Below are 13,852 nucleotides of genomic sequence, written 5' to 3'. Positions count from 1 at the left end.
CTGTGAAATGACTTTCCTTCTCGGATGATGTCAGCAAGCCATTTTTTAATCCCTTTCGTTCGACCATCTGGCCTCACGTTATCACTTTTCACTTGCAATTTTGCAGCATTTAAAAGCCAAATTTGTCCTTGTATGGATGAAAAATCTTGGTTTTGCATATGATGGCTGAAAGCAGAGCCAAATGACTTCAGTAATATGCAGGTTTGATTTAGACGAATGCTACACAGTTATTATCAGTCTCTTAATTCAGCAACATTAGCAAAGTCTGAAGTATATTTCATGATTCAAAGGTTTAAGGTTAATTATTGCACTAGCTGCGCTTTTAGAGTCTGAAAGCACCGCTATTGTGTCTAACAGATATAGTCCTACCTGTTAAAAAGGTCAAGTGGTTTTCAGGCCGCTTTAGAAGTTAATTAGATCACGGCTGTTGGGTCTAAAATAAAAGTGAAAAAAAAAACTGTAGTGTATTCATTATGAAGAGTTAAAAATACATATAAAAATATGTAAATGTAGAAGGAAAAAATGGAAAGAAAAGAAAAAAATGATTTACTTCTGGTCACCCGCTGAGTCCTAGTAAGTCTGCATCTCTTCCCAGGTGTGATAAACTGATGATGTCATTCATCATCTCAATTAAACTAATTCAAATCCTTCCCACGTTTTCACCATAGCCTGCGAGCATGTGCCAGAACGTAATTATGATCTACATTTCACACAATGCTCAAGCACTTGGTGTGATGATGTTTTAAACCCAGATAATTGGCAGCTTTATGTTAATGAAGCGACGGAAGATCTAAAGTAACAAAGTGTGAGAACACATTTCATTTGCACTGAATTTTTAATGATTAATCAGTAATGTTTTAATGTGTAGGGGGAGACTGGAAAACGTGTATAGTAAAAAAGTCAAAAAAACACCCTCAAATGGGACATACTGTATATGCAATGAAAACAATATACTGTATACTTTAGACCAGGGGTTTTCAATCTGTTAGATGCCACGGACCCCCAAGTATGATCTTTCTCATTCTGTCTTTTACATACACAATTTATACACTGAAAACTTATATTATAAATGTAAAATTAGTTTCTATTAAGTTTCTATTTAATCATATGAATAAAATAATTATATTTTTTCTCTCACTACTGTAATGTATTCCTTAATGTATACAATTACTTACATATCATTTATTTCTTGTTATATATTCTAAATTCTTTGTTTATTACTTTTTTTATTGAAAAATGTATTTTTTTCTTGCATGAATATTTTTTTTATTACTTTAATCAAACTGAATCTTTTTAATAGATCTTAAACCAACTATATTTGTTACTTTAATCAATGTTTTGATTTTATTCTATTTTTTTCTACTTATTTACTTTGATCCTGTAGAAAATCTGTTTGGATGACCGTTGTATTTATTTATGGTTCTCTTCAGGAGTCTCCCAGCATTCTCTGCCAACCTAACATTAATTCCCACCCGCAAAGTATTCCAAAGTAACAAATGGGTTTAAGACACATTTTTTTAGCAAATCTATGTAGTTACAAAATATCTTTGTTTGGAAAGAATCATTGCAATTAAATGCTCTATGTGACCGTCATATTAAGACATCTTTCTTTCTCTCTCTCTCTCTCTTCCTGTATAGGATCCCTCATTCTCTTTGCTGATCCACGATAAGCTGCAGGTGCCCAACAGCACGCGCAAAGCCTGGAACGAGCGAGACGGCCGCTGCGATGTCTGCTCCACCCACCTGAGTCAACTGAAACAGGAAGCCGTCCATATGGTCCTGAGCCTGGACCAGTGTGACGTGTCTCCCGGCTCTCCTCCATCCCTGGCCTCCCTCGTCAGTTCTCGCAGCGTCCTCCAGGGCTCCATGCCACCACGGGACTGGGCCTACTTGCCTCCGGGGTACCATTCATCAGCATCCTCCGCTCCTGTAACTGTTCCAGCCTTCACCTCCAGTTCTACAACAACAACCACCAGCGCAAGTAACAGTGCCAGCCCGCACCATCCGACCCATCCCAAACACGGGTCCAAGCCCAACAGCCTGGGGGTGAGCAGCGGGGTGGAGAAGAAGAATAACTCCCCCGGACACGGTGGAAAGTCGACAGCGTCGCAACAGCCCTATCCACCCGGCAGCCCCAGCAACAGCAATGGGACCGTGTTGAGCTCCACGGTGCTCCAAACTCACCAGTATATGGAGGGCACGTGGACGGCCGGGCATCAGTCGAGAGCCAATGGGGTCACGCTTTATCCTTACCAGGTAGGGGCTTGTTAATTCTGTTTTGGTGTGCGAGAGCATCACATTTCTGAATTTATGACTTCTTAAGGAGATAGAACCTAGTTAGTTGGTAATGATTTTAAAAATAGGCACTTAATTGGTGTTTGTTTAAAAAATATATATATTTGTGCGGTATGTATCTTTACACTGATCAGACTTAACACGCTGTGAGATTAGCTCACAACATGCTAACACGAAATTGTATGCAAATCAATTGTTGGTTGTATCTTTTTTATACAACTTGATAATTTGAGCTGTGGAAAATGTCGCTCAGTTTGACACCATTTGACTTCAACCTAATCGCATGTTGTCGCTTTGGATGAAAGCGTCTGCTAAATGACTAAATGTAAATGTAACGATGAGTGCCCTCAATACAGTAACAATTTGGCAAAAGTTATGGATTGCAACTTTAATGTAAATAGTGTTTTAACAAAAACAACAACAAATTTCATATTATAAATCAATTTTGTGGGGTGTGCAGTCTACTGTACATGTAGACCATTCCAAATCAGTCACTTATAAGGTTTCTTTTGTTGCTGCTGAGAATGTTACTTCCTGTAGTCGATAGACATCAAAGCATCTCACTTGGTTTTGGGGAAAAGTCTGAGTGTTTTTATTCATGGTTGGTGGCTTTCTGTCCCTTCGGGGAGCAGTGCCTTGGATATAATGAGAGCGTTTACACATTGTGGTTAATGTTGTAATCTGATGATAGAGTCCTGTGGGAATCCCTCTGGGTCTAATGTGCATTGGTAATGCATCAGGGTGGAAGCAATTACATTTTATATAGACTGCAAGGGGTCCCGGAACCCTCTAAGTAGTGTTGGGGAGTCATTTCCAAAAGAGTTTGCCTCAGAATTGCCTTGGTATCAGAGGCGACTCTTTATTTTAAGACTGAGGCCAATGATCTCGAGTGTGTCTTTGGAGACCAAACAATTTAATCCTGTCACACAGGTGAATGATGCTCAGTCCGCTTCAGACCTAATTTCTAGTTCTTCAGAGTCAGATGCAGAAATGACTGCAACCAAAGCAAATATCTTAAACAAAAACATTTGAACAAGGTCCAAATGAGATATCTTGTTTTAAGGGATAATTCATTCTTAAACCTTGGCATATATTGTGTCTGTCTGCTGGAAAAGAAGTCCTCGTGGGTCTTTTTAGTAAATTGAACTAAATGAAGACACAGCAGGCTGATTAGATCTCCTCTGGAGTCTCAATGGCTTATCAGACAGTGTCAGCTGGTTTACCTTCCATTAAATGTAAAGGATTGCTGTGTACAAGATACTATCATGTATTCTTGTGCATATCAAACTGAATCTCATTTTAAATCAGCTGTAAATGAAGTTGTTTGTAGACGAACTTAAACAGGAATCTGTTAAAGAATATTTCATTGGCTATATTTGGAAATGAACATTATGGTGTGAGTTTAAGTGGTTGAGTGGATTAATGTTTCCTTGATTGAATTTTAAGAGTCAAGCTTTTAAAATCCATTTAGATAAGAACAATGTTTTTAAAATGAACTTTTATGGAAACAAAGACACTTCTGTGTGATGTTGATCCAACCAAATAGTTAAAGGGGTGGTGCAACGGTGTGTCATGCATTCTGACTTCTTTACACTGTTAAACGTGCTGTCTTCTCATGCGTAACATGGTCAACTTGTCAAAAAACGAGTTGGGCGTATTACGTAGTATTTCTGTGCTCGACACACTCCCCCAGCGATCGTACAGGTTTTTTTCGAACATATAAAACTGTTTCGTAACAATTTTTCTTAGTCCCTTATTGGACAATTCTCCCGGAAAAGCATGCGGCACGCCCACGCGGCAGAAAGGAGAGCAGGAGAAGGAGCATGCGCAGACGTCACTTTCACTTGTGTGCAGGAGAGAGAGAGAGCATATGGGTGATGAATGTTCTGAGAGAGAGAGAGAGAGAGTTGAGAGCATACGTTCGCGAAGTTCAGGTGTTTGTTTGTTCACTGCATTTGGGTGATGAATGTTATATAAACGGTGGATATAACGCTGGATTTGGAGATCGTTTGAAACTGATATATGGAGCGCTAAAAGATGCCGGACATAAACGGCATGCGGTGAGTGAAACTGATGTCTGTGTTTTGTTGGCAATGGGTGCGCACGTGCTTTAGTTCAGCCTACCCCTCCCCCCGCACGCGCCGTATGCTTTCGGAAATAATCGTACAGCTGTATCTATCTTTTATAAATGTGATCAAACTAAATACTCTTCGAAGATACGAAGTATGCAATACTACTCTATAGGTACTCAAGATTAATATGAGATTGGGTAACCGCGTGTGTTAGGGCCGCTTTAAAGTTACAGATCATGGGTTTGACATGTGCATAAAGGTGAGGTTCATTAGACTAGTAAGGAACCATCTTTCTTTTTAAATCATTACATATAGTTTTAATATTGAGGGCATTGTGGGATATCTTTTAACATAAGATATTTTGCATGTTCACTCACATCTCTCGCTCTTCCAAATGTGTCCTCTTTCAGAATGCACAGACTCAAGGTGAATTAGCACTCAGATTTTAATTGGGAAAACACCAAATTTCTAAATATACAACAGATACACCAAATAATTTTGCCAAGAACAATTGATTTCTATTAAAAACACAGAATACTGATATACTGTATGTACAGTTTAGCCTCGCCAATGGCTTTTCAAGCAACATATCAACTTGGGAAGAATAAAATTGTTTTTTTTACAATAGCTTTAAATATGGTGAACTGATTCTTTCCATCTGAATATAGAATCTAAACTACCCTTAGTTTTAAGAATATAATCTATTTGTCATTTACAATCAACAACACATCACTAAATTAAAAAAGAAGTTAGTTCACACAGAATACATAAAATTTCATTATTGGAAAATGTATGGCTTTATGGGTACACATTTTCTTTAAAAGCTTATATTTTGGCCAAGGAAATAATCCAGTGTGTAAGAGGACGTGGTTTGGTCGTGGTCAGTTTTGGTGGGGGTACAATTTTGATTTGAACCTAATCGGAAGTAATTTAGGCTGTGGATGGTTCACACCCTTCACAACATCTTTCTGTGGATATAATCCCTCTGGGTTTAGGTTCCTCAAGTTCCTCCTTGGTATTCTTTTCTCCACCATGAGCTAAAATCTGTATCTTTATCTCAGTGAGTCTTTTGTGTCTTCTTTTCACGACTGTTTACTTTGGCTAAAATCTGTTTTCTTTTCTGTTTCTCTTACTCTCCTTCTGTCTTTCTGTGCCTAAGGGGCTGGTTTTTGTTCACAGGAAGCTGTTAAGCTTGTGTTGCAGAGTAACTCAGATAGTGACAATTACCCTGGATGCAGGACCTTGCCATAAAAACAGTTCGGATGCCACACACGGAGTCCTTACATTCCGTGTGGACTTTGTCTTATCCCTTATAAAATCTCCTTAAGGAGGGTTACATCCATTTCTATGGAGGAGGAATTTAACCCCCCACCCAACAGACACTTAAGACCTCTGCCATGGCTACATCACAGGGCCTTTTAGAGATGTGATGAGGCATTTTTGCCTTTTGAATATACTGTATATATATATGCCTTATACTCAGTGTTGGGTAAATTACTCTGAAAAAGTATTTAATTACTAGTTACTAATTACATATTCAATAGTGTAATTAGATTACTGTACAAATTACTCTCTCCAAAAATATTTAGTTACTTATTACTAATTACTTTCTATATCCTACATCAACCTTGATTAGTTAAATGATTCAAGGATAGACATGAAATGGCTTATTTAATTCAGTCAATCAAATAATATTAAACTACATAAAGTATTATTATTACCTGACCAAAGTATTACAAATGTGAGAATTATACATTGAAGCAAGGATTTTAAAGTTAGACTTTGAATTTTGATGTCAATTCCACTATTGCACACACATATTACACAAAGTATTTAGTTTAATTACATCAGAAGTAACTGTAATTAAATTACAGAAAAAATAAGTAATCCCTTACTTTACTTTTTCAAGGGAAAGTAATTAAATTACAGTAACTAATTACTTAGTAACTAGTTACACCCAACACTCCTTATACTGTATAGAGTTAGAGAGATAGAGAGAGAGAGATAGAGTGAGAGAGAGAGAGAGAGAGAGAGAGAAATGAATATTTGCACAAAAAGACAAAAATATATATTTCATTTCTTCATCTCATTGTTTTAGGCCTTTCTGCAGCTTGTCTCTATTGAAATGTCTCCCTGCAGGGCTGTGTACCCCCATTCCCAACTTAACGGCATGCTTTCTCACGGTAGGAAAAGAGTTGTGACAGATATAAGAGAACACAGGGGATGGAGGAGAATAGTACAGGTTCATGTGCCCAGGCAGTGCAGTGTGTCCATGTTTTAATTATGATAAATGAGGAAGTCTGTACATGTGGGCGTGCAGGGGGCCACCGGGGAACAGGGTGGAAGGAAACCTCCGTTCAAGTTTTTTTTTTATCTTTTCTTTCTCTCTTGGGTATAAATGCTACATCAGGAGAATTCCACTCTCAGAAATGTTTTCCACCTTCCTCATTCATCACACCTGCACTTGGTTTCATGGAACCCCGGAGCATCTATAGTCACATGGTGGGCCTGGCCTGCTGTAGAAACACATGAAATAAGACATCCATAAAATTACAAGTGCTGGATATTGATTTCACACACGCACAGGGGCATACTTTGCAATCTGTCATCTGTCATGAAGTTGCCATAATTGTGCTCAAGGCATTCTAATATGCTCGAATAAAGCACTAGAATTATATTTTTCTCCAGGGCAACCAGGACATTAAATATTTGGTTTATCTTTTCACACTTGCCACTGTTTGAAGCACTAGATTGTCACGATGGTGCTTCTCTCTTTTTGAGTATGACTTAATAAGACTTGATGACGTTTCCCAGGTTGAGCATTCCGAATATGATGGATTAAATGGAAGAAAAATCTAAAAAATCTCCTTTGTAAAAGTCCTTTGTTAATTGTTATTTTTTTAACAGATTTTTAATTAATATTTTAATATTTCATTTAAAATTCTTAAATTATACTGTAAATATATGAGTTAACTATGTGTTATAACTAACTATAAAAAATTCAGTGAATGCATTATGTTTAATACATTTAATGTTAAATATACAGTATAACAACATTTAATAATACATTATTTTGATTTGATTTAATATTATGTTACTTAATGTTTTATATGTGTGTGTGTGTTATATAATGTTATTTAATTACATTTTTAAATATTTTACATTTAATAAAGTATAATTTAATTTAATAATAAAATGAATTGAATATTATGTTATTTAATGTTATTTATTATTTTATTGAATGTTATTTATCATATTTGATATTCATAATATTTGAGTATAATTATTAAATAAAGTATCCTTTTATATATTCAATTTGATTACACTTAGCATCTTTTTACAACAATTAATAAAATGTATAAGAAAGGTCTAACAGTTTTGCTGTTTTTTTTTTTGTTTAATTTGTGGTGTAAACATACTATGGCGATCCAGATTTATAATTTACTTTACAAAATGAGAGGTTTATTCTGTCCTTGTAAAAAAAAACCTGGAAGAAAATGCTCTCTCATTCCACAACCTGTAACTGGAGATCTTATAATATGTGCCAGTATCTCTTATCGCTGTTATCACAGTAATGCTGAGATTTTTAATCTACTTTTCAAGCCTATATGGAGCAGCAAAAGGAGTATGAAGGTCAAAGTCAAGGTCAGGCAGGTTAACATCTGAAATCTGGTTTGTGTTTTTTTAAGTACCTTCAGCAATCAGGTCATTCTCTTGAGAAGAAAAAGAGAAATAGCAATGGTTAAATGGATTAGAACCTTACATTTGGACAAAAGCATTATATTATGGAGTAAAAGAAGGACAAGTGAGTGGCGATTAAAGAAAGAAGAGATGATGGTGATAAACGAGTGGATGGGCAGAGAGGTGCAATCTGTGCTGTTGGCACTGACCGTATTTAATGCCCCTTCTTCTCATTCCTGCACAACAGATGGCAGATCAGCCTTGAGTTCCCCAGCGATCTGATGGTCTGTATACTGCGCTGGGTCTGTTTTAATGTCACCAGTGAGGACAGCAGTACCATTTAGTCCACAAAAAACATGAGTTTTAAATGAAAACAATCATTTTTTAAAGGGACGTAACTCTAGATTTGTGTTACTTTTATTGTGCCTAAACTCTCTAAATGTTAATAAAGGTTTTTAAGAACCAAAACTATATGTAAAACACCCTCTCCACCATCCTTATGATAAACAGGCTGTTTTTGCTACTGCGCCCTCAGATGCCAGATTTCCAATATTTGTATCACTGCCAAATATTGTAATAAATCAATGGAAAGCTTATTTATTCAGCTTTCAGATGATGTATAAATCTCGATAAAAAAAAATGTTTAAATTTATTTATAAGATTATGCAATTTATAACCAGTGTTTCATACATTTATGACTGACAAAGATGTTTTTGACCTTATGATGTGAGAGGGTCAATACCGTGTCTAATATTAGCTGATTGCTATCAGGTTTGTTAATGTTTTCGTTTATCTATTTGATTTCATTCCTTTTGCAGCTGTCAAGTGCACACATCTGTAAATCCTGTGCTGGGACGATTACAGCTATTGAGCTGTAATGCGTTCAGACACCGCTAAATATATCTATTAGTCATGTGCTATCAGAGTGTATTTTTAAGACGGCTGTGAATTTTGCCACCATACCTGCAGCCAAACAGAAATAACCTGTGAAGCTGTGAAGACACCATGAGCATTTGGCTCGCTCTACTATATCTGTCAGCTGTGAAAGTGATTGTTAGTTGGCATGTGCAAATGGGATGTTGCAATTCATCTTAAATTTTTTGAGACTGCAAATTGTGGTGTGCAACACCCGGTTTTCACGATCCAAACACTTGCCAATGCATAAAATCAACATTTATACATAATTTAGCATCGTTTTTGTTTTGTTTTTTTAATCTTTTTTTGGTCATTCAGAAATATGACACATGAATATAAAATGTGTTCCTGATGTTTAATGTTGACTTTTGCTTGGGCATATCACAATTTCAGAAACACTTCTTAAACTCACCAGCTGGACTTTCTCACTGTCCCTTTAAGCTTATCTTGGTGATACTTGCCTACACTTCTAAAGCATTCTGGGTAAACACAAAGAGGGCTGCTGTTTCACTGTACAGCAGTGCTCATCGCCAACAGGGACGTGCGTGTCCTTATTTGGGGTGAGACGACAGACCCGGCCCGCAGCAACAGCAGTGCCCTTGCTGATTATTTACAGAGCTGGGTCAGGGGAGGGTGCCCGGATTATTTCCAAATCTCTCTGAGTGGCTCTGTCCGCATGCTTGTTTAAGAAAGCCACGGGCCCTTCGCGGCATAATTATCAGGGCTGTTTCTCATGACTCACGTTTAAGCTAAACAAGTTTATCTGGAGCCCTGGCAGAATCTGAGCTAAATTTACAGCCGCTGCGTGACCCGGGATGCTTGCCAGAAATGTCTGCGTGCCGCTACCATGCCGCAGTAGTTTAGACACAAATAGAATGTGTTTTCACTCTTTTCCCCCGCACGTCTGGGAAAATACAAGTCATGGGGGTCATAAAATAGCAAATTGAGAACATTAGCTAATTATATTATAACATTAGCCTAACTATATTGTCTCCTGTATAATTGTGGTTTGTTGCACCGTGTTTTTGACGGGTTTGTTTACTCCCATGCAGATCTCTCAGATGGTGTCGGAGGGCAACAGAGAGGGTTTAAATGAGGCAGCGCTGAACCGATACAATGCCGACCGCCCGACAGCATACAGCAGCCCGCCGGCTCCTGCCCCGGCCACCACAGCGCCCTCCAGTGGCACCTCTGCTGCTGCATCCTTCTTTGCCAGGTAAATTTGGATCATTTTGCATGTTTGGTCTAATAGTGTAAAAAAAACTTTGATTGCCATTCCAGTCAAAAAGTCCAGAATTAAAAGTGGATTTCTGTCGGTGTTGCATATATTTTTTTGAGATACCAGTTCATTTCTTAATGTGGCCCATGTAACATAAATGCAAGTAAAAAGGCCATGAAATAATGTTAAACAAGTATCCAGTGATTGTGAGTCACCGTTCTGCCATCCAATCAGCTTGTTAATGTAATAACAATAAATGCAAAAACATAAAAACACACAATAATATTATGTTTTTTTCTATGTCACCTGCTGCACTTTCACATTTTATATGTGTTATCCCTTTACATTTGAATGGATTTTGATTGGCTGTCAATGTTTTCAGCTGGAAGAAAAATTGCTGCGAAAGAGATGTCAAAGATATGATGACTCTGTATTATTATAGTTGTGTTATGGACTTTGCTATTCAATTAAATTAAGACGATTTTTTTACTTTTAAGTTATAGTTATTGTTAAAGGGACAGTTCACCCAAAAATAAAAATGGTGTCTCACCCTCGAATTGTTTCAAATCGGTATACATTTCTTTGTTGTGATGAACACAGAGAAGATATTTTGAAGAATGCTTGTAACCAAACAGTTCTTGGCTGCCATTGACTGCCATAGTCGAAAGTGTCCCAGAACTGTTTGCTTTCCTACAAAAACATCTTCTTTTGTGTTCAACAGAACAAATACATTTATAAAGCAAACTTTCGTACTACATGTATGGTAGTCAATGGTGGCCGAGAACTGTTTGGTTACAAGCATTCTTCCAAATATCTTTCTCTGTGTTCATCAGAACAAAGAAATGTATACAGGCTTGGAACAACTTGAGGGTGAGTAAATGATGACAGAACTTTCATTTTTGGGTGAACTGTCCCTTTAACATTCTGGATGTGAATGGGCCTTGGATGATAATTTCCTAGCAGGAGCTTGTAAATGTGTGACTCTATGGCACATTATCTGGTTATTATTATATGGAAGTAGATTAGATTATGTAGATTCTTTTTAAAATAGTAATCTTAGCCTTGAGCAAGACTTTCTTATCACGTCACTTGAATATTTGCATGCCGATGACTTCATCGCTCTTTTTATGGTGGTGACCGTAGCACTCGTCTCCCATCTGTAGCCAGCATATGAACTCTGGGGTGAAGAGAGACTCGAGCATGTGCGTTCTCTCATGTTCATCTTCACTCACACTCATCTTCACAGCTGTCAGTTGTCAACACGATGTTTCTCGCACATGCAAACACACTCCTGCTAGCGCAGAGGTGTTGTCACTTTAATGTTGTCAAACGAGATGCTCTGACCACTGGGTGGACTACACCGGAGACTTCTTTTCCACTGCTCTCAGCTTGGAAAGAAGACGTGCGACGTGACCCTCAGGGTCTTACTGTACGTGAAGTTAAACTTGTGTGTTTACTATCTTTCGAAGAAGTCATTATTTCACACTTGGGGAAATACCCTAGCTCCCCTCCCGATGAATTGATTGGGGCTCTGGTCTCTGTCGCCCAGAGCGGCGTGGGAGGAGGCGAGGACATCGATCATGGGGTGTTATCGTAGGATGTAGGAGAGAAGGGGAAGGGTGGAGAGGCAGATAGCGGGAGACAAATGGAATGAGAGCCTCTCTCATTCAGCGGACGGATTTAAGGATTTTATTTGTGTCAGAGGCTACGGCTGTGGTGGCACTGTGTCTTTATCTTTATCACTTCGTCTCTGTGTGCAAATGTCAGTTGGACTTCATCCTACGTAAAGAAAAAAACCGCAAAGTCACCTGCAATTTTCTGTTTCAAGCAGAGATGCCGATATAGATGCAAAAGTTACAGATTGCACCATAAATTTGTTATCTTTACATTGTAGCAGCTGATAAATATCCTAAATGACAGAGTGCACCATTGTCAAATCGAACTTGATTCCATTTCAATTTAATATTCACGAGAACGTTTTCTTTTGGAAAAGATTGCTTCCCGACTCTTTCTTCCAGTGCTCTGTTTAACGTCTCGTACAGTCATCCATCCAAAGGCCCAAAACATTTACAGTAGAAACCATTTGGCAGCGCTCCTATATCTGTGATGTGGTGCTTATTGGGTAAACAGTTATGATAAATGACATTCAGCCTCATCTGCAGAATGAATTGTTAAACGGACCGTACGCTCTTAATCCATGCGAGTGGATCTTACCGTAGATGTATTGCTCAATCGCTGTAAATATTTTTGTAAAGTTCAGATCACAACGAGGTTAAGAGGCGTCCGGCGTGATTTACTGGCTTCATATCAAGCGTGCTGGCAGATACCATGTGGATGTTCTAGATCAGTGGCTCTCAACTGGTGGTTGTCAGGTCTGAAAGAGAACGCAAGGAAAAAACGATGCTGATTCTGAATAAAAAAATAAACCAATATGTGACCCTGGATCACAAAACTAGTCTTAAGTAGCACGGGAATATTTGTGGCAATAGCCAACAAAACATCATGTGGGTCAAAATGATCGATTTTTCTTTTATGCCAAAACTCAAAAGTAAAGATCATGTTCCATGAAGATAATTTTTGTGAGTAATAAGCTATGATAAGGATTTCATTTGGACAACTTTAAAGGTGATTTTCTCGCACCCTCAGATTCCAGAGTTTTAAATAGTTGTATCTTGGCCAAATATTGTCCTATCCTAACCCTATCCTAAACCATACACCAATGGAAAGCCAATTTATTCAGCTTTCAGATGATGCAAAATCATAAGACTGGTTTTGTTTTCCAAGATCACATATATTTACATTATTTTAGTTATTTTGCTTAATTTCATTTTCATATTGATATGGAAGTATTTGGTAGAGCATTGTGTTAGCCTCATGCAAAGCATTCTGGGAACCAGAAATCCTCATCAACCTTTTTCTGTTTTTTCTTTTTTTAATTTTGCCTCCCAGAATGCTTTGCATGAGGCTGTTATTTTTTTCTGTAAAGATAAAGACTTGTTAATGGTTAATGTTCATTTATCTTTGAACAAACCGTTGCCAGTAAATTACGTAAATGTAAATCTACAGTAAGTTACTGGCAAACTGCTGCCAGTAATACTGTAATTTCTACAGAAGTTTCTTACAGTGTGTGTTTCTATTGATTCTCACATTTTTCCATACGTGCCAGTTGCTAGTTTTCCTCTTTCGAAATAATAAAAGGACCAGGAGAGAGTGAACTGTGATTTATACCCGTCATGCCCTCATGTAGCCTACAATGTCAACTATCCTTGGGCAGTTCACAAAAAGGCTGTAAACTTCAGAAGACAGTGCCGGTTTACATGAAGGACAGCCCTCTTCTCTTCTGTATATATGTGTCTTGACCTGCCGTTTGACAGCTAAAGACTATTCTGCCAAAGCGTGTGTTTATATATACACCTGGCGCTCATTTTTCTCTTTGTTTGAAACGGGACCGTGTCACACCCCCTGCGCTTCTTCCCCTGCTCTCGCACCTGAACATTTACAGATGTCGTAACACGCTTTGAGAGAGCGTTGTGGTTTATGGGACAGGTGTCGTGACCTGACCATCCGGATGCGTTTGGTTAAAGTGTCGGGGCTGTCAAACTGAACCTGCAATTTACACACCTTCCTTCCAGATACCGTGAAATATGTCCTGTTCATCTTCTGCTAGTCT

The 13,852-nt window shown here is 38.0% G+C and overlaps 1 protein-coding gene across 2 annotated transcripts in view; it reads left to right on the top strand.

Moving 5' to 3' along the window:
- The window catches only part of kif26ba (kinesin family member 26Ba), a 72,306-nt gene that overhangs the window by 21,285 nt on the left and 37,169 nt on the right, over positions 1–13,852 (top strand). For both annotated transcript variants that reach the window (XM_057343313.1, XM_057343312.1), the window contains exons 3-4: positions 1,639–2,256; positions 10,016–10,179. In XM_057343313.1, the coding sequence (XP_057199296.1) occupies positions 1,639–2,256; positions 10,016–10,179 (782 nt within the window). The remainder of the gene's footprint in view (positions 1–1,638; positions 2,257–10,015; positions 10,180–13,852) is intronic.

Source organism: Triplophysa rosa, linkage group LG10 (genome assembly GCF_024868665.1).
Source record: "Triplophysa rosa linkage group LG10, Trosa_1v2, whole genome shotgun sequence".
Lineage (NCBI taxonomy): Eukaryota > Metazoa > Chordata > Actinopteri > Cypriniformes > Nemacheilidae > Triplophysa > Triplophysa rosa.
This window is presented reverse-complemented; position numbering and strand designations above follow the sequence as displayed.